This window comes from Notamacropus eugenii, chromosome 3 (genome assembly GCF_028372415.1).
Source record: "Notamacropus eugenii isolate mMacEug1 chromosome 3, mMacEug1.pri_v2, whole genome shotgun sequence".
Taxonomy (NCBI): Eukaryota; Metazoa; Chordata; class Mammalia; order Diprotodontia; family Macropodidae; genus Notamacropus; species Notamacropus eugenii.
This window is the reverse complement of record NC_092874.1, coordinates 154,085,940-154,108,438: the sequence shown is the minus strand read 5'-3', so window position 1 is coordinate 154,108,438 and position 22,499 is coordinate 154,085,940. Positions and strand designations below refer to the sequence as shown.

Sequence of the window (22,499 nt, the reverse complement as noted above, 5' to 3'; positions counted from 1 at the left end):
CTGCATCCCTGGGCAACTTAACCTCTGTTTGTCTTAATACACTGGAAAAGTAAATCCAAATAAAGCTGAACAACAACAAAAGCTTACTATGTGTGACAATTTTTTAGTATGAAAATAGGCTTTAATGTCCTCTATTTTGTTCCAAAATTTCCCTTCTATCCTAAAGTTATTTCACACATTCAGATGCCTTTTTTCTGGGGGGACAGGGAAGGGAAGAAGCATTTAAGAAGCATCTACTCTGTACCAGGCACTGTGCTCAGCACTTTACAAATATTACCTCATCTCATCATTACAACAACCTTGGGAGAGAGGTATCGTTATCCTCATCTTGTAGTTAAGGAAACTGAAGGAGTGATTAAATGATTTGCCCAGGATCACAAAGCTAGCAAAACCGTTTGAGAATGGATTTGAACTTGGGTCTTCTTGACCAGGGTTCTTCTATCATTCATAAGTCAACCTAATAGAACACTATAAGATTTTTTAAAAGATTTTTTTAAAAATTTGATTGATGGATCGTCCATATTCTGAATAACTAGTAAACTTTTCAAAATGAGAACATAAGATCTAATTTCAATTTAAATGGATAGACTCAATCAGTGCACATGACTACTGCAATAGCCTGATGGTTTGTCTGCCTCCTTATTTCTCACTGCTCCAGTCCACTCTCTATTCCTAAAGTGCAGGTCTGGCCATGCCCCACCCCCAATTTAGTAAACTCCAATGGCTCCCTGTCACCTACAGGATCAAATACAAAACCCTCCATTAACATTCTAATTACTTCATAACCTAGTGTCCCTTCCTTCCTCTCAATTTTCAGCTCCTCTTACACCTTACTCCCTGACCCAATGCTTCTGGTCATCTTGCTGTTCCACAAAAAAAGACAGTCTAATCTCTTCTGTTGTTGTTTAGTCATTTTCAGTTGTACGCAACTTTTCATGACCCCTTTTGGGGTTTTCTTGGCAAAGAAACTGGAATGGTTTGCCATATCTTTCTCCAACTTATTTTTACAGACAAAGAAACCGAGGTAAATAGGATTGAATGACTTGCCCAGGATCACATAGCTCATAAAGTGCCTGAGGCTGGATTTGAACACAGGAGGATGAGTCTTCCTCATTTTGGGCCTGGCACTCTATCCTCTGTGTCCCATAGCTGCCCTCCATCTCCTGGCTCTAGTCATTTTCTTTGGTTGTCCTCCATGAGTGCAATATTCTGCCTCCTTAGCTATGCCTACTGGCCTTCCTGACTTCCTTCAAGTCCCAACTAAAGTCTCATCTTCTACAGGAAGCCTTTCCAGACCCCTCAATTCTAATGCCTTCCCTCTTTTAATAATTTCCTGTTTATTCTGTATATAGTTGGTTTATACAACTTGTTTAATTACTGTCTCCATCATTAGATTGTGAGTTTCTGGAGGACAAGTACTCTTTTTGGCCTCTTCTTGTGTTCTCAGTGCTAAGCACAGTGTCTGGCACATAGGAAATGCTTAAAATGCTTGATTGATTGACTGATTTAAGCCAGAAATATTCTAATTCATATAGATGGTCAATATTGGATAAGTCAACAATGTTTGATTCCTACTTACTGAGAGCTCAAAAAAATTTTGCATGATAAATAAATAAAAATGAAAGCAAAGTTAGTTAAAATAGGAATGGAGAAGGAAATACTCAGAACTGTTATTTTATACAGAAAATCAAGCATAAGTTATCAATTTTCAAAAAAGGAGTTTAGTCTTCCTTGAATATACTCAAATTTAATATTGCTATATTTTTACCAAAGACATAATTTTAACAATATACTATATATTATATAGCATATATGTTACATAGTATATATGCATGTACATGTACATATATAGAACACAGTACATGCTGACCATAAAAGCACCAAATTAAAAGAGTAATTTTAAAGTTAAAATGGCTTTTAAATTTAGAGAGTATGTTTTGGTTCACTGTTCTGTACTTCCTATGCATGAAATGTGTTTAGGTTCCACCTAAAATGATAACTAGGAGTTTCAGATACAGGAAATCCTGTTTAATCTTTTTTCATGATTATTCAAGACAACAATTTTTTTTAAAGTATTACAATGTGAGTGGGTGCTCCAAAAATAAAAAACCTGAAGATTTTATTAAAAAGTGAGTCAAGCAGTGAATACAGTTTTCACAAATCAATAACTTTTTTAAAAAAGATTATAAAATCTAAAAAATTATCAATTATATAACTCAAGTTAAATTACCCAAAAGAAATATATTTAGCCCATTTTTCATCTCTCTATTAATTACTAATAGCACTGTTAAATAAGGTGACACAAGTAGTAAAAAAGGGCTTCCTAAAATACAGATAGTGAAATTTTTCACTTCTTTAAAACCATGACTATTTACATACCAATTTATTAATGTACTTACTTGCCTTGAAACCCCTAATCAAAAAAATTAATCCTGAACCACATAAAATTTTTCCTACAAATAATTTTTTTTGTTTGTTGATCTTAAAAGTCTTACATGCCTCTGAACTTACTGTTGTCAGAGTTTTAAAGAGAAAATCTGAGGCAACAGTTAGTCTCCCAACCCCAAGGTTTTGTTTTGTTGGTTGTTTTTAAGTCTGTCAGCTCCCATGAGAATAATTCACTGACAAAATTCCATTTTACCCTCTTCTCTATTTTAGCAATAAAATATTTCCTAATTCTGTCTAAAGTAGAGTAGTTTGGCTGTGTCCTTCCAAAAACACTTTGTAGGTTTATAAATATGTCATTTCTTTGCAAATTGTCATTTTTATATCCCAATGAATTAAAATCAACACTTTTAAAAATTACAAAGAACCTCAGAATTTAGTGCTATTTTGTGCAAGCATACAATTTTGACTTAATACACTTTCCCATATTTTAAAATGACAAGTTTGTTTTTAATCTAATATCAAACTTTCTGATAATCAACCTTTTATCCAGTTTCAAGACAAACTGGATAAGTTCAACCAATCCACATGAAATTTTTACAATGGCTTAGCTCATGCATATCACCAAATTAATTAGCAATATCGAAAAAAATTTTAAAGAAATTTTAACTATTCAGAATCAGTGCATGTTGTTAATAAAATATTTTCTATCTTCTCAAAGACTTGCAAATCACAATCAATAAGTATATATGTTATTAAAGTCAACAATTATGCAAGGTGAAACAAGCTGTAACAGAAGAGGTTTTTGGCTAATTTTTAAAAATTCAATTTTTAAAATATTGGCCAGCTATTCCAAAACTGTTTTAGAATTGATAGCATTCTGTTAGTAGCACCAAAATGCAAGATTTCAATCATGGAAAACATACTTTGCACAAGGTCACTTAGAGGGGAAAAACCCTGAAATACTTACCAGTCTAATCAACTGTACAGAGCAATGACAGCATCAAAAGGGAGAAAAAAATAAACTAGAAGTATAAGGTGACAAGGGAAGGGGGAGGGGAGAAGCTAATAAAAGATAACCATTAGAATTCATAAAGGGAAATAAGGAGACAAAGATGCTAGAATGCAAAATTCAAAAGAGCAAAAGTATAGTCTAAGAATGATACCAAAGATCATCTTACCTTCTAATTTATATTGTAATGTTAATATTCATTTATATCAAAACTCCACAGAGAGATTTTTTAAAAAGTAACTGAAATTGTAACACCATCAAATTTATAAGAAACTGTGCTTCAAAGTATAAAAGAATACAATTTTGCTACCTTGATTTCTCTTTGTTCTACGGATTTTTCCCATATTTGTTGATCATATGCTCCAATCTAGAAAGAGAAAACAACATATTAAATCATTAATGTGACTTGATGCAGAAAGAATTAAAATGAGTTCATGCATCTTTCAAAGGGCAGCACTAGGCAACAGTTTGGTCTATTTATTAGAAGCCTAACTTCCTTCTTCATAATTTTCTCATTAACTAAAGCCTATGTGTTATGTTTATCTACACCTATTAAACTGTTCTTTTAACCTCAAATAAAATTATTGATCTAAAAATTCTAAAGAAATTATTTAGATTTATTAGTCCTAAGTTTATAAGCCCTTCTAGAAAAGTACTTAAATGTAATTATGAGATCACTTTTGGAATAATAGGGAAAAATAGCTTCCATGATAATCAAAAACAGCATTCATACAAAGCACAGCAAACACAGACGGTATAATAATGATAAGCATTTTAATGACTTGAAACTTACAAGTGCTTTAGATGTTATTTCATTTGATCTTTGCATTAGCCTTGTGAAGTTAAGCACTATTATTTTCCCTACTTTAAAGATGAGAAAACTGTGGCTGAGAGAGATTAAGTGATCTGCCAGGGAGGCAAGATTCTAACTCTTCTTGACTCTAAGTTCAATACTCAAACCACTGGGACAGCTATCTGACTCAGTCTATAAACATGAATACAACAGGTTTGATTTGTCATCGTGGTATGAATAAAAACAAAATTTGAAAGGATCCTACAGCTGAATTCATCTATGCCTGAGCATGAAGTACCTGCACAACACCCCTGAAAAGTGGTTATCCAGTTTTCACCTGAAGAACTCTAGTGTTAGGTAATTTCATAACCTCCTCAGGCAAGCACTGTGCTAAGCACTGTGGATACAAATACACACACACACACAAACATGTGCGCACGCACAGTCCCTACCCTCTAGCAGTTTACAATCCAGTAGGGGAAAACAAATAAATCCACAAAAGGCTGAAAAAGAGTATGAGGGCATCATGGAGAAGTCAGGGGAATCCTGGAATACTGCAGCCAGCTGAGCAAGAAATCACAAAGTTGGAAGGAACATTTATAGATGTTTTACATATGAAAAGGAAAAAATATCCTCTCCATAACTGACAACTAGTTATCCAGCATTTGTTTAAGTTACTGCCTTCTAAGGCAGCCCATTCTACTTCTGGACAGCTCTAATTGCTAAAAAATCTTCACTGTTACCAAGCCTAAACCAGACTCTGGAAATTCCATGTACTATTCCTACTTCTGCCCTCTGGGATCAAACAGAACAAGTCGAATACTTCCTTCACATGACAACCCCTGTAAGAGTTTAGTCAATCAATTAGAGAGAAATTATTAAGCACTGGCACAGGGCAGTACTAGGTAGTAGTGTGTGTTCATCCTTCATTGCTGAAGAAGAACATGCCACCAGAGAAATAATGACATGACTTGCACTTGACTTTGTTTTGAGTGAGGGAGGGCTGTGCAGGTCACCAGCCTCACTTCTCCTCCAGAGCCATCTGAATCCAGTGACCAGATATTCCTCAGGATGACTGGAGATGACCCAGGATGAGGCAATTGGAGTTAAGTGACTTGCCCAAGGTCACACAGCTAGTGAGTGTCAAGTGTCTGAGGTGAGATTTGAACTCAGGTCCTCCTGACTCCTGCACTGGTGCTCTATCCACTGCACCACCTAGATGCCCCAACTAGGTAGTAGAGAAATAAATACAAAGAATGAAACAATTGTCACAAGAAGCTTTCATCCTAATGGGGGGGAAAGTATGTACTGTGCACAAATATATACAAAGTAGTTAATACAGGGTAATTTGGGAGGGAGGGCATTAGTAATAGAGAGAATCAGGAAAGGCTTCATGAAGATGCTGATACTGGAGAAAAGCAGCAGCAGCTTCGTGAAGAAGCTAGTCTTAAGGAAGAGAAGGATTTTTTGAAGTACAGCATTCCAAGCATCTGGGCAGGCCAGTGCAAAAGTTACAAATCTGAGATATTTGAGTGATAGTATAGAAGTTGGAAGAGAAAATCATTTGGGGAAAAGATAATAAACTCAGTTCTGATCATGCTGAGCCTAAGATGTCCCTGCAACAGTCAGTCTGAAATGTCAAATGGTAATTCACGAATGAAGTTCAAGAGAGTTACTGGAGTTGGATACATATAACTAACACATATCTGCAGAGAGTCGATAAGGTTTATGAGAAAAGTTGATGTTCCTTGGGGAACGCTCACATATAAGCAGAAAAGACCCACTGTGCTGCCATCAGTCTTTTCTTCAGACCCAACATCCACAGTTCCTCAAAGCATCAGTCATAGAGCATAACCTCAAAGTCCCTTTATCATCCTCCTCTGAACAGTCTCCAGTTTATCAAGGTCTTCCCTCTCTAAAATGTGGCCCTGAACATTGAAAATAACAACCAAGTTGCGATTTTACTAGGGCAAAGTACCATAAGACTATCAGGTCCTTAGTGCTTCACATACTGCAAAGTGACAGCCTCTGATTTCATCACTGAACTGAAACTGCTCTTTCCAAAGTTCTCTTGGGAAGCTAGGTGGTGCAGTGGATAGAGCACCAGTGCAGGAGTCAGGAGGACTCTTCCCTCCTCCCTCCCTCGCTCAAAACAAAGTCAAGTGCAAGTCATGTCATTATTTCTCTGATGGCATGGTGTTCTTTGACAACAAAGGATGAACACACAATGATGTCTTCATTGTCAGATCTAATACTCTGTTCTTACCCTTGTCCTTCTTGACTTCTCTTTGATGTTGTTAAGCAATCTCTTCTCCTGTATGCTTTTTCCTTTCTAGGTTTTTTGTCACCACTGAGCTCTCCTGGCTTTCTTCCTACCTATCTGACCATTCTTCAGTTTCCTTTTGGTGGATCTTCAGTTAGCTCATAATAGTGAGTGTTTCTCTAGGCTCTGGCCTGGACCCTTTTCTCTTCTTTCTCTATACTATCTCACTTGCTGATTTCATCAACTCCTAGTGTTTTTCTCTCTATACAAAAGATTCTCAGATCTGTTTATTATTCAAACCTGGATCTCTGCTCACCTCCAGTCACCCATCAGAACTGTCTACTGTAAATCCCAAATTTAATGTCTCATAAAACATTTCAAATGTCCAAAACAGAACTCATTATCATAGCCCTGAAACGTTTCCCTCTTTCCAACTTTTCTATTACAATTAAAGGCACCACCATCCTCCTAGTCAGGTATTACTACTATTATTATAAAGGTTTCAAGAAACGCATGGATGGATTTCTAGCTAAAGATATTCACAAGTTCAAGAAAGCCCCAAAACCACAAAACTACATGAAAATCACTTCACAAACACCTTTAAAATAACGGAAGTAGAGTGAGGGAATAGATTTCCTAAGGCCTTTTCTTTCCAGCCCTCCCTCATTTTAAATATATCCATTCCTCTAATCTTACTCAATCACTCCATATAACTTTCTTGTTACTGCAGTGGCTAGAGTGCTAAACCTGGAGTAGTAATACTTAAGTGCAAATCTTGCCCCAAACACATCCTAGCTGTGATACCCTGGTTGGGTCTTTTAACCTCTTTCAGTCTCAGTTTCCTCATCTGGCAATAATAAGAGCACCTGCATCAAAGTACTGTTGCAAGATCAAACAAAACAACAATTGTAAATAATTTGCAAACCTTAAATTACTATGTAAATGCCAGAGCTACCATTATTTACTATTATTCTGCGATTCTAGTCCTCACTATCTTTCATCTGGACTACTGCAATAGCCTTCTAATAGGTCTCACTGCCTAAAGACTCTACCTACTACACTCTATCCTCCACAAAAGTGCCAAAGAGAATTCCCTAAAGATCAGGTCTACCTATGTCATTCTCCTATCTAAACTCCAGTGGCTTCCCATAGCCTCTAGGATCCTTTGTGCGGCATTTCAATCATTTTCAGGTTTATAAGACATTAGAAACCCCTCCCACAAAGTCCAGCCAATCTGACCTTCTAGTACTCCTCACATGCTGTAACTTCATTTTCTAACTCCATCCTCTAAAATGGCTATCCTTCCCACCACTACCTCCCACTTCCATGCCTGGAAGGTATTCTCTTTTTACCTTGGTGTTCTAAAATTCTTTATATCTTTCTAGACTTAGTCACTCTGCTCTTAATGCCCCGCTTTCCAAAAATGTCTTGTATGTATTTTGTACATACGCTATGTAAATTTATTTACGTATATGTTGTCTCCCTTGATAGAATGTTCATTTTTGCTTCTGTATCAGTTATCTAACATAATGCCTAGTATACAGTAAGTGCTTAAAAAAATATGGATTGAGTAATGTAGTAGTAGGCTCTGAGAACAGTTGGTTAGTCATTCAACAAGTGTGCCAGACACTATTATAAGTGCTGGGGATAAAAATTAAGGCAGATATAGAGTCCTAACTCTCAGGGTGCTCACATTCTAGTAAAGAAGACAATACCAATCAATCAATAAACATTTAAGTGTCTACGATGTGCCAGGCACTATGCTAAGCACTGAATACGCAACTATGTACATACAAGATATATATATTTCAATCTTGTCAAATCTCAGGCTACTAACCTAACCACACCCTAAAAGAGGAAAATTATGCAACTAAAGATGCAAGTAGATATCCTAATTTTCCAAATGGGGCTAATCTTTGTAACTCTCCAAAATGTTATTATAAGGATAAGAAGTATTATGTAGGCAATAAATGAGACGGTGAGGTGGTATGCACTGCTTCAACATCCACCATACTCACTCATCCAAACCTACTTTAAAGCTAGCAAACAAAAATAGGAGATCAAAGATGCCATAATAGTAGTCCTGCTCTCAGGACAACTCAGGGAGCAAACAATACCCTGCAACCTCAATCATTCAAAATAATTAGGAGGTAACAGCAGAACTAGTGTACAATCAATGAGAGGCAGTTTGTTGGATTAGTTAAGGTTAAATAAACCTCTGACACTTTTTAGCTATATGACCTTGGGCAAATTAACTTCTGGGACCAGCAACTAAGACTGTAATTTACAGATAAACTCTCTAAGACTAAGTTATAGATTAATTGCCAATTTGCATTGTTGGTGGAAATTTCCAGTTAAACCAATGAAATCAAAAGCCCAGACCAAATAAACTATATAGATAATAGATACAGTTATAGAAGAGATATAGATACATCCGTACACACACACACACACACACACACACACACACACACACAAAATCTCTGACAGTCTTAGATAAATACCTGGCATTTCATCCTGCGAATGAGCTGTCCATAGCACATAAAAACTCACCTAATCTACTAAAATCAGCTGGTCCCAAAACGCTCTACCAGCAGAAGCATCTTGACACTGACTTTGTTACCATTCGACAAAGAAATGGTTTGGATATAACTTTATTAAAGAATAAATACCCATTTACAATTCACAACATCCATTTTTTTCATGAAGGTGTTAAATAGTCTTAAAAGAGCAAACAATAAATGTGTAGCTTGACTGACTGGAATGAAATAAAAAATATCCCCCTGCCATTCCCACTGATTGCCTTGAAAAATTAATACAAATGGGAATAGTAGAATGTTAAAAAGAAAAATTTCAATTCCAGTTAAATTATCAGAAACTCAAAATTCAAATTCAAGTGATAAGTTGTACTGTATTATACTATGCTCTTGACTTTTCTTTGTTTCAAACCCACTATGCTACGCATATAGAAGTTAACGACACCTATTCTAATGCTGAGCAAAATAAAATATTGCCAACTCATGCTTGGTAGCACTTTATAGATTATGGTCCCATGAGCCTCATCCTAGTGAGTCATAGACCTAAGGTTTGCAAGCCTTTGTGGATCAACTAAACACATGTAGTAGCTGAAAAGGTTTTGGCATAAAGTACTTACATCTTACATTGGATGTATTTCCTCCACTGATATAAATCAAAATTTATACTTTGACATAAACTACTTTGCTTTGCATAATTCTTTACATGTGCTTCCAAAGATCTTCCACTGAGGATCCAATAGGGATTGCTTCCTTTTCTAATCATGAACTTCACTTTAATTCAGTTATTAACTTACTAATGCATACTAGCACCACACTATGATACCAGATTATAACTGGTACCATACTAGGACACAAAGAAAAGTTTTTTTGCCCTCAAGGAACTTTTATTTCACTGAGAGAATACTTTTAAACACACAGGACAGGGATAGGAAATGGGCCTTTGATACAGGGAACTCCTGAATGAAGAAACTCCCTCTCCCTCTATAGTTCTGTACCTTCACCGTAACTTATAATCTTAAAGGGTTGCCTAGAGCACTAACAGTGTTAAGTGACTTGCCCAGAGTCACACAGCTGTTCTGTGTCAGTGATGAGACATATAAATAAATATAATATAATTTGAGGAGGGAGAAGGCATCCTACACTAGGGCAATGTAAAGACTTCCAACCAAGTAGAAAGAATGAAGCTAAGAATTCTAAGACAAAGAAGTAAGGAAGAGCTTACCAAAGGCATGAGGGAAAGGCAGGCTAGCATTAAACATTATTCTAAAGAGTCTGCATTTTATTATGGGGGAGGGTGACATGGTCAGATCTGTATTGTAGGAAGATTGCTTTGGCATATGATAAGGAATGGAAAGGGGAGACAATGAAAACCTAGAGTCCAAATAGGTTATTGCAGTAGTCCAGGTAAGAGGTGATGAGACCCTGAAACAAGGTGATGACTTTTTTAGTAAAAAGAAGAAACAAGATGAGAGAGATGTTTAGCAAAACTGACTAGTCTTGGTGAAGGGAGTGGAACTATGGGGAGAGGGCAGTGAGAGGGAGGGTGTGAAAAGTTGTGGACTTGGGGGAATAAAAGAATGGTGGTACTCTCCATAAAAGTAGAAACTTTGGGAGAGCAAATGAGTTTAAGGAAAAGAGTTAATGACTTATGTCCTAGATGTGTTTACTCCAAGCTGACTATCAGACATCCAGAGAGGCTCCAATAGGTAGTTGGTGATACAGAGTTATGAAAAAGAATTAAGAGTGAATATACAAATTCAGGAGCCATTTGCACAGAGATGATAACAGAACCCTTGGGAACTGATAAAATACCAAGAGAATATGGAAATAAAAACTGGTCCATGATAGAGTCTTGGGGGATGCCCACAGTTAAGGGTAAGGACCTGGATAATGCCCAAGAAATACAGAGAACTAGTCTGAAAGGAAGTGAGACAGGAGAGTGCATTGTTAATAATGCCTCCAGCAGCAATCAATCAATATCTTTGAAGGCTGCTGAAAGGCCAAAAAGGAAAAAGAAGGAGAACAAGATTAGCAAATAAGAAATGGAGCAGCTTCAAACCAGCAGTGGTGATGCTAGAAATCAGAATTCCATTTGGGAAACCCAAGGAAAAATCACAGTGAGTAATTTTTCTGACCCAGGCAAAGGGAGATCAACAGAGGTCTTTGGACACTGGAGACAGGGTGTAGCCAGGAGAGTGCTGGGCGTAGCCTTCCAGTTCAGGGAAACAAAATGGAGCCCAGGACTGTGTCTACCCAAGAAGAGATCCCTGATCCAGCAAAGAAAGACCTGATACTGGCCAAGAAGCAGGAGCAGGTGTCAGTTGGTAGCTATGTCATTTATACCTCAGAGTACAGTAATAGATATAGTGCATACTAAGGAAGGGACCTGTACCTCTGGGTGACAGATCTGAACAGGGAGCAGTAGAAGGTCAGAGAATATGCATTATGCAAAAACAGAAGTAAACAATTCCTTTTGGGTATAATGAAAGCTTGCAGATCCAAAGCTTCTGCCATCCCTGATATTCTTGAAAAATAGGACATTTAATACCCAGAGAATGCAGAAGCAAGACACAAGAGAAAATAAAACAGTACCAAAGAAGGCCCACACACTCCATTTAGAAGTGTACAGAAGGAAAAGTCCAAAATTACAGAAGTACAAATTATGAAAGACTAGAACAAAGAGTAAACAAACAAAAAATAATTCAACCATAAAGAGCTAGTATGGTAATGAGAAGATCTATATTCAGAAAAAGAGAATCACTACAAAACATCTACAAGCAAAGCCTCAAAAAAAAAAAAAAAAAAAAAAAAACCAACCAGACACAAGTTCAACCTGAATTCCCACAGAGATAATTTTTTTTTAAAATTTAAGAGTTTAAAATGGCTTTATAAATGAAATGAGGAAACTTTTTTCAGGTGGTTACAAGTAGATTCTTTGTATTTGTACTTTGTCCTCTAGTTCTAAATTATCTGGGCAGTTTTCTTTCAAGATTTCTCTAAATATGGGGGGGTGGAGCCAAGATGGCGGAGTAGAAACACACAAATACTCTAGCTCCGAACCCACAGCCCATGAAATATCTGTAGTAAAGAGCTGCCAATAAATTTGGGAGCAGGAGAAGCCACATAACAGTGGAGCAGATAAGATTTCTGTTCCAGAGGGACCTGCAAACCTCTCACAAAAGGTCCGTCGCGCTGCGGACGTGGAGCCCAGCCCAGCCCTGCTGCGGCCACGGCACCAAGAGGAGCAGATCCGAGCAGACTTCAGGGACGGGATCTCCAGTGGCCGCGCGGGTCCCTCCACCCACAGGTGACAGGGGGTCGGTGAGAAGGTCTCTTTGGTGGGTCGAGAGGGGAGTGGGGTGCCCCCATACTCAGTCCCCCTCGGGAGGCAACAGCGGAGGCGGGAGCAGACCGAGGCTCCCCAAGCAGGCAGGGGCCTGGATCCATTGTTGAAGGTCTCTGCATAAACCCCCTGAGGGAACTGAGCCCGTGAGGCGGCCCTGCCCCCACCCCTGGCAGCTGAACTTGATCTCACACTGAATAACAGCCCTGCCCCCGCCCAAAGCCCTGAGGCTGGGAAGCAGCATTTGAGTCTCAGACCCCAAACGCTGGCTGGGAGGATCAGGAGGCAAGGTGGGTGTGAGGAGAATATTCAGAGGTCAAGTCACTGGCTGAGAAAATGCCCAGAAAAGGGAAAAAAACCAAGACTATAGAGGGTTACTTTCTTGGTGAGCAGGTTTCTCCTCCCCTCCTTTCTGATGAGGAAGAGTGGTGCTCACCATCAGGGGAAGACACGGAAGTCAGTGCTTCTACATCCCAGCCCACTCAATGGGATCAGTTCTGGGAAAAGGTCATAAAGAGCTCAAAAAATTTTCAAAATTATGTTAGAGAGGTGGAGGAAAAACTGGGAAGAGCAATAAAAGACTTGCAAGCAAAGTATGAACAACAGATCAGCTCCCTGCTAAAGCAGACCCAAAAAAATGCTGAAGAAAATAACACCCTGAAAAATAGGCTAACTCAAATGGCAGAGGAGGTTCAAGAAGCCAATGAGGAGAAGAATGCTTTCAAAAGCAGAATTAGCCAAAAGATTTCTCTAAATATGATTTCTAGGCTCTTTTTTTGATCATGGCATTCAGGTAGTCTCATGATCCTTAAAATGATCTCACCTTGACATGTTTTGCAGGTTAGTTGTTTAAGATATGAAAGAATTTACATTTTCTTGTATTTTTTCAATCTTTTGATTTTGTTTTAATATATCTTCTAATAATATTTAATAGTTTCTCCTGGAGTCAAAAATTTCTGTGTCCATTCTAGTTTTGAAGGAGTTCACTGCTTGGGTAAGATTTTGTATTTCTCATACAAGCTATTAATTATTTTTCCAAGTCTTTCCTCCCTAGTTCTTATAACAGACAGCAGAAAAGTGGGAAGGGTAAAAGGGGTATTCATGCAGGTAAATGGTGACAAAGTTGAGAGAATGAAGGCTGGTCTTGGCTCTTCCCCAAAATGGAGGTTCTAGGAAGAATTCACCAAAGGGAGAAGACAGGTGAGACATAATAACAAAGTCTGAAGGATGAAGGCTGAAGGATAGAAGGAAGAAGGATCTAACTAATTTTGAACAGAGGTTAGCAAACCATAGCATGTGGTCCAAATTCTACATGCCGTTTATTTTTTGTATGGCCACTTGTATGGCTCACAAGTCATACAAAAACAAGAGGCAAGCTAGATTTGGCCTACAGGCCATAGTCTGTCAACTTCTGAATTAAAAATATAAACTGACATTAGAACTTTTACAGGACAGCTTACAGCTTTGGGTAATCTAGGATTTCATTAACTGAGTTTTATTTATAGTTCACAGGATTCTTATTAAAATTAAAAGGAAAAGTGATCAAGTTCTACCCATTTTGCTTCCCATGTTTAAAGGCAAATGCTTCTCTAAATGAATGGGAGGTGTGCGTGTGTGTGTGTGTGTGTGTGTGTGTGTGTGTGCAAGTGCATGGGGGAGGAGGCAGAGAGAGAGGAAAAATAGAAGAGAGATAGAGACTGAGAGAGAGAGAGAGAGAGAGAGAGAGAGAGAGAGAGAGAGTCAATGACACTAGGATTGGGGAGGAGTGGAGGACAGGGAATACTCACAGACAAAAATACTTGTGTCCAAATAAAATCTACTCAAAGATATTCTTTACAGCTGACCAAGGCTTCCTAAAGACTGATGACACAACAATTTTTAGGGACTCTGTCTCAAAGTGGACCTCCACCAGCAGTCTGAGAGGCCTGCTGGAGTATGGAGAACCAACAGCCAACATGGCTTCCTGGCTTTCTCCTTCTACACAGAAGTCTCATCTCTGATGTGTACCACTGATGTTTCATCAGTTTTTCTTGCTTCCCAAACAAAGGTTCTAGGGCAAAGAATGCCACCAAAATAAAATATTTTCTCTTAACGCTACTCCCGGAGGCATGCTTTAAGCATTATAACAGGTTACTTTTTATGCTATACTCCTGGATTTTCTCTACCATGCCACAGAAACCTCCTCACCCTGGAACTCCTCACTCCTCACTCAACCTCACCTCTCTCGGTTCCCTGCAGCTCCCTGTCTGATTTTCTGGTTCCTCCCAGATCTCCAATTTAATGAAAGTACCCAGGTAACCCATGTCTTCATTCCTGTCCATGCCCCATTTCTGACTTTCTATACTATGCCTTCACATAGGTACCTTCTTTCTTCTTCTCACCCCACCTGTCTTTCAATTTTCTTTCATGTGCTGTCTTTGCCCATTAGAATGTAAGCTCTTTGAGTTTAGAGGCTGTCTTTCTGGGGGCATGTCATGCCCAGAACCTAGCGCAATGCTTGGCACATAATAAGGATTTTAAAAAATGCTTACAAATCTGAAGGGGGGGGGGGGGGGCGGAGCCAAGATGGCGAAGTAGAAAGACGCACATACACATAGCTCCGAACCCACAAACCACAGAACGGCTAGAGGGGACCAAGCCAGGGCGAATTTTGCACCCAGAGACCACGGAGTATTGGAGCGAGGGAGATTTCTGCTCTGGAGAGACCTGCGGACCTCTTGCGGGGGGTCCTTCGCGCCACGGACTGGGCGCCGGGATGGGGAGCGGAGTGCGGCCCTGCCGCAGCCGCGACACTGAGGGGAGGAGATCTGAGAGGGCTACGGGGACAGGATCTCCAGCGGCCACGTGGGTCCCCCCACCCACAGAGGGACCTGCAAACCTCTCGCAAAAGGTCCATCGCGCTGCAGACGCGGAGCCCAGCCTGGACCTGCGGCGGCAGTGGCAGCCCCGCGGATCCGAGAGGCACAGATCTGAGAGGGCTCCAGAGGCGGGATCTTCAGCGGCGGCACAGGCCCCCCGACCAACAGGTGACTGACGGGGGTGGGTGAGAGAGTCTCTTTGGCGGGTTGAGAGGGGAGTGGGGTGCCCCCATGGCTCGGGCCCCCCCGGGAGGTGGGGGCTGAGAGGCGGCTGCGGATGGGGGCTCCCCAAACAGGCAGGAGCCTGGATCCATTGTGGAAGGTCTGTCCATAAACCCCCAGAGGGAACTGTGCCTGAGAGGCGGCCCTCCCCCTGACCACCTGAACTTAATTTTCACACTGAATAGCAGCCCTGCCCCCGCCAAAAATCCTAAGGCGGGAAGCAGCATTTGAATCTCAGTTCCCAAACGCTGGCTGGGAGGACCAGGAGGCGAGGTGGGTGTGAGGAGAACATTCAGAGGTCAGGCCACTGGTTGGAGAAAATGCCAAGAAAAGGGAAAAGAAATAAAACTATTGAAGGGTACTTATCGGAGAAAAGACACTTCCTCCCTTCCTTTCTGATGGGGAAGAACAATGCTTGCCATCAGGCAAAGACACAGAAATCAAGGATTCTGTGTCCCAGCCCACCCAATGGGCTCGGGCCATGGAAGAGCTCAAGAGGAATTTTGAAAATCAAGTTAGAGAGGTGGAGGGAAGACTGGGAAGGGAAATGAGAGGGATGAGGGAGAAGCATGAAAAGCAGATCAGCTCCCTGCTAAAGGAGAACCAAAAAAATCTTGAAGAAATTGGCACCTTGAGAACTAGCCTAACTCAGCTGGCAAGGGAGGTGCAAGGGGCCAATGAGGAGAAGAATGCTTTCAAAAGCAGAATTAACCAAATGGAAAAGGAGATTCAAAAGCTCACTGAAGAAAATAGATCTTTCAAAACTGGAATGGTACAGATGGACGCTAAGGACTTTTCGAGAAAGACAGATAGAACATACCACGCAGATTCGAAAAATGGAAGATAATGTGAAATATCTTATTGGAAAAACAACTGACCTGGAAAATAGAATCAGGAGAGACAATGTAAAAATTCTGGGACTACCTGAAAACCATGATCAAAAGAAGAGCCTAGACATCATCTTCCATGAAATTATCAAGGAAAACTGCCCTGAGATTCTAGAACCAGAAGGCAAAATAAATATTCAAGGAATCCGCAGAACACCGCATGAAAGAGATCCAAAAAGAGAAACTCCTAGGAGCATTGTGGCCAAATTCCAGAATTCCCAGGTGAAAGAGAAAATATTGCAAGCAGCTAGAAAGAAACAATTCAAGTATTGTGGAAATACAATCAGGATAGCACAAGATCTGGCACCCTCTACATTGAGGGATAGAAGGGAATGGAATAGGATATTCCAGAAGTCAAAGGAACTAGGACTGAAGCCAAGAATCACCTACCCAGCAAAACTGAGTATAATACTTCAGGAGAAAAAATGGTCTTTCAATGAAATAGAAGACTTTCAAATTTTCCTGATGAAAAGACCAGAGCTGGAAAGAAAATTTGACTTTCTAACACAAGAATGAAGAGAACCATGAAAAGGCGAACAGCAAAGAGAAATCATAAGGGACTTACTAAAGTTGAACTGTTTACATTCCTACATGGAAAGACAATATTTATAACTCTTGAAACAAATCTGAAGGGGCAAAGAAAGGAAAAGAAAAGTTGGGTTGGAGGTATGGGAAAATGCAGGTCAGTTATTAACTGACTTTACACATTATTGGGTCTCTTTTGAGATTAGAGACCTGCATTTATGACTTTGGGTTGGACTCTGAAAACTTTTCTGTAAACCATGGGCTTACCCTTCCCAATAGTCATTAGCTTCCTATGCACTTCATGGCAAAACAAAGAGCAAAGGTGCCCACACATTTATTCATAGTCAGAAGTTCTGACAACTATTGGATCATATGGTGCAGTTTCCAGACTTCTAAGGATGCTACAGGTACAGTACCTTACTCAAGGCCTTTGTTAAATACTTCATATATTAGGATATACTATCTCAATGATATGAAAGAGTAGGTAATTAGTAGGTGATGGAACAAGTTCTACATCATCAATCTAGGAATCATCTACACTGCTGATGTCAAACTCAAATAGAAATGAGAACCACTAAAACACACATAAGAAACCCTAGAGGCCACATAGTAGCTCAGTAAAAAAAAAAAAAAAAAGAAAGAAAGAAAGAAAAAAAGAAAAAAAAAGGAAATAAATATGTGTTGTCCAATGCATCAAAACATGAAAATCTGAGAGGAACTACATTTTAATCTGGTTCTGGATGTAGTAGGGAGTGTTGTGGGCTGTGTGTTGGATACCTCTTCTCTGTACTGATGGAGACTGAAATTCCATTATGCCTCCTTATCACACAGAATTCTTGTCTTTTTCCCCCAGGAATTATTTGTGGAAATGGACCTAAGGCATATGGGAGTCCAACCTCTTAAAATACAAATTAGGCAACTTAAGCCTGAGAATTTAAGATACTTGCCAAAGCCAACCAAGGGGGAAATTAGCACAGCAAGGCTTTTAACCCACATGTTCTGCTTCCAAATTCAATCTTCTTTCTACCACATCATATTACTGCCATAAAGTCCTATTCCTCTCCACTGTGAGATGGAGTTGTGCCTGAGTGCTTGAATGTAACACCAACAAGTACTGTTATACCGGAATACTGGGAAGGCAATAGTGGAAAGACACTGAGTATAGTCCTTACAACAATTAGGTCTTATCCCAAAAAACCAATCTAGTTAAGCAACAAAAGGCACACTTTATGATCACAGATCTTGATGATAAAGTCTTTGGTTATGACAACCCATAAAACAAAGTAAAATGGATACTGGTCCTTGATCCCATAGAGCCCTCTCTTCTGCTTCTGCTGTGATAGTGTCAGGCTTGCAAAAAGAAGCAACAGGGTGCTCAGCATCATGGGTATTTACTGTTCATGATAAGCATGTGCCAAAAAAATATGCCATGAAGATAAACTGAAGCTTATCTGCCAAAATCTATCTGTTTCAAAGGATGAAGAGGCAGAGAAATTATACAAATAACTCACTAAAACCCTCCAAATTAGATTAAAATAAACTATACTATTTGATGACTTCAGTGAAAAGGGAAGTTATGGTTACATAGTTCAAAATGAGAAATAAGTAAGGTCAAAGTTTTATAGATGGTATAGAAGTCTCATGAATATATGGCAAGAATACTTTCTCTAAGAACTGGCCACAGCAGGGGTAGCAATCACAATCTCAGACAAAGCAAAAAAATTGCATGAACTGATGCAAAGTGAAATGAGCAGAACCGGGAAAATATTGTACAAAGTAACAGCAATACTGTATATTGAAGAACTGTGAATGACTGAGTTATTCTCAGCAATCCAATGATCCAAGATAATCCCAAAGGGCTAATGATGAAGTATAATATCTACCTCCAGAGGAAAAAATTGATACTGTCTGAATACAGACTGAAGCATGCTATTTTCCACTTTCTGACTCAAATAAAAAAAGAATGACAAATATGGAAATGTTTTATATGACTACATATGTATAAACTATATTGGATTGCTTACTGCTTCAGGGAGGGCAGAGGGGAAGGATGGTAGGGATAGATTTTGGAACTCAAAATTTTTTTAAAATGTTAAAAAATAGGGGGGAGGAGCCAAGATGGCAGAATAGAAAGACACACAGATGCTTAGCTTCTACCCCACAGCCCATAAAACACCTGTAAAGAAGAACTCTCAACAAATTCTAGAGCAGCAGGAGCTACAGAACAACAGAGTGGAGGAGATTTCTGTTCCAGAGAGACCTGAAAAACTGACGGGAAAGGTCTATTACACCCCCGGAGCAGAGCCCAGCCCTGCCTTGACCACACAGCACCAAGGGGAGTAGATCCGAACAGCCTTCAGGAACAGAATCTCCAGCAGCAGCACAGATCCCTCAACCCACAGGCACCAAAGATCAGTGAGAGGGCCTTTTCGGCTGGTCGAGATGGGAGCAGGGTGTCCCTATAACTCAGGCTCCCTCGGGAGGCAGCAGCAGAAGCAGCAGCAGACAAGGGCTCCCAAAGCAGGCAGTGGCCCATTATTGAAGGTCTCTATGTAAACCCCCTGAGGGAACTAAGCCCCATGTGGCCACCCTGCTCCGACCTGAGCAGTTGAACTTAATCTCACACTGACTAGCAGCCCTGCCCCCACTGAAAGCCCCGAGGTTTGGGAGCAGCATTTGAATCTCAGCCCCCAAGCTCTGGGCAGAACTGGAGGTGAGGTGGGTGTGGAGAGGAAACTCAGAAGTCAAGTAACTGGCTGGAAAAATGCCCAGAAAAGGGGGAAAAAAAAATAAGACCATAGAAGGTTACTTTTGTGGGGAACAGGTGTCTCCCCAGATCCTTTCAGATGAGGAAGAACAAGGTATATTGTCAGAGGAAGTCAAGGGCCCTGCCTCCAAAGGGGACTTAAACTTGGCTCAGGCAATAGAAGACCTTAAAAAACAAGTTAGCAGCTTACTAAGGGAGAATCAAAAAAATGCTGAAGAAAATAGCAGCTTTAAAAAGAGGCTAACTCAATTGGAAAAAAAGGTCCAAAAAGCCAATGAGGAGAAAGAGGTTTTAAAAAGCAGAATTAGCCAAATGGAGGAGAAGGTTCAAAAGCTCACTGAACAAAATAATTTGTTGAAAGAGAGAACTGAGTGAGGGAAACAAATGACTATGAGTTACACCAAGAAGTTAGTAAACAAAACCAAAAATTTGAAAAAATAGAAGATAAGGTGAAACAACTCATTGGAAAAACAACTGACCTGGAAAATAGATCCAGGAGAAATAATTTAAAAATTATTGGACTACCTGAAAGCCATGATCAAAAAAAGAGCCTAGATATTATTTTTCATGAAATTATCAAAGACAACTGCCCTGATGTTACAGAGTCTGAGGGCAAAACAGATATTAAAAGAATTCATCGGTCACCTCCTGAAAGAAACCCAAACAGAGAAACTCCTAGGAATATTGTGGCCAGATTTCAGAGTTCCCAGATCAAGGAGAAAATACTGCAAGCAGCTGGAAAGAAACAATTTGAGTACGGTGGAAATACAATCAGGATAACACAGGGTCTGGCAGCTTCAACATTATGCAGTGGAAGGGCTTGGAGTAGGATATTTCAGAAGTCAAAGGAACTGGGATTGAAACCAAGAATCACCTACCCAGCAAATGTGAATATAATACTTCAAGGGAAAAAATGGTCATTCAGTGATATAGACAAATTTCAAGATTTCATGTTGAGGAAAAGACCAGATCTGTATTTAAAACTTTGACTTCCCAAGACGAGAATCAAGAGAAGCAGGAAAAGGTAAACAGAAAAAAAAATCATAAAAGACTCTCTAAAGCTGAACTGTTTGCATTACTACATGGAAAGAAAATATTTTTAACTCTTGAATCTTTTCTCAGTATTTGGGTAGTTGGAGAGATTGTATACACACACATGCCCACACACACATACACATAGTAGATAGAGAGTATAAGGTGTGTTATATCAGAAGAGATGATATCCACACACACACACACACACACACACACACACACACACACACACACACTAAAATAAAATAAAATAAAAATTAAGGGGTGAAGGAAGAAAATTCCAGGAAGAGAAAGGGAGTAATGAAATGGGGTAGGCTATAACAATAAAAGAGATAAGAAAAATCTTATTCAATGGAGGAGAAAAGGGAGAAGGGGGAAAAATAAAGCTACTCTCCCCACGTGTAGCTGAAGGAGGGAATAACATGCTCACTAAATTTGATATGAAAATTTATATACACCACAGGAAAGTAGGAGAGGAGGCGACAAGAAGAGCGAGAGGAATGTTAGAAGGGAGGGCAAATGGGAAAAGGGAGTCACTAGAAATAAACACTTTCGAGAAGGAACAAGGTCAATTGTAGGGGGGAAAAATAAAGGGGGATAGGGTAAGTCAGAGGGCAATATAATTAGTATTATACAACATGATTACTATGGAAGTCTTTAGCAAAACAACACATATTTAGTCTGTATTAAATTGCTTCCCTTCTCAGTGGGGCTGGGGAAGGAGGGGGAGGGGGAGAGAAGTTGGAATTCAAAGTATTAGAAACGAATGTTGAGAACTTTTATTGCTTATAATCGGGAAATAAGAACTACAGGGATAGGGGTATGGAAATTCATCTTGCCCTGTAAGAAAAGACAGAAGATGGGGATAGAAGAGGGGTGGGGTGAATTGGAGGGGAGGGTACATTGAGGGAAGGAGTAATCAGAATGCAAGGTATTAGGAAGCAGGGGGAGGGGAGTGATAGGGAGAAAAATTGGACATGTTACATAGAGAGGTAAAAGCAATTAGTATTAAAACAACAGACTGAATTAATTACTGAGAATAAATCAATGACATCTTTAGTTTGGAGAAAAGAATTTCAGTCTAAATTTCCTAGAGGAAGGCAACCTCGGGTAAAATTTGGCACTGACGGAAAAGTCAAGGTTTTAATAGTAAATTTGATTTTATGATTGCCATTTAACCAGGAACTAGAACATATATAGAAAGACATGTAAGCCACTTAAGACTTGCCTCAAAAGATGTTCCTTAGCCAAAGTGAAACTATAATCATATTTGAAACCTGGTTATTGAAACTTGCCATTTTTAGATGCTATGGGACTATTAAGTGAATGTTCTTCTGAGTCTAACTCCAGGTATGGGTAGCAAGAAAGGCAATCTGAGCCTCCAATACATGATGCCAGTAAGCTGATGAGACGCTGGTATGAACTGCACAGGTGATCTCAAGGGAAGGGTGGGAGAGCGGCCGTTCAGCATGGGCTGAGGTGGGATTCTCCTGACTCAATTTCCCCACTGACACCTGGTAGACTTTTAAGCCTGACTGAATGCAAGTGGATAATCTAATCCTGCCTGGAATTGACATGAAGTTGGGGAGATATTGTATCCCCGCAATGTCCTTACTATTGGTGAGAATTTCCTATAGTCAAAAGGTTTGTAAGCTTAATACCAGATCTATTCAATTATAGATTATGGGTAGGGGAACATCTGAGGTTGTCTAAAATTAATCTATTAGGCATAGGACTTTAGACCAACAACATTAAGTTAGGGTCCTTTAATTCTTAGTAATAATGTGGAGACAATTAGGTCAAGAGTTGGTGAAGTTAGCAACATAAATTTTATCTGTCTCAGTTGGTTAATGTCTTAAAAAAAAATTCTTT

The 22,499-nt window shown here is 39.6% G+C and overlaps 1 protein-coding gene across 6 annotated transcripts in view; it reads right to left on the bottom strand.

Moving 5' to 3' along the window:
- PHTF2 (putative homeodomain transcription factor 2) overlaps window positions 1-22,499 on the bottom strand; it is a 187,414-nt gene that overhangs the window by 82,196 nt on the left and 82,719 nt on the right. For all 6 annotated transcript variants that reach the window (XM_072653176.1, XM_072653180.1, XM_072653181.1 and 3 more), the window contains exon 3: window positions 3,708-3,764. In XM_072653176.1, the coding sequence (XP_072509277.1) occupies window positions 3,708-3,764 (57 nt within the window). The remainder of the gene's footprint in view (window positions 1-3,707; window positions 3,765-22,499) is intronic.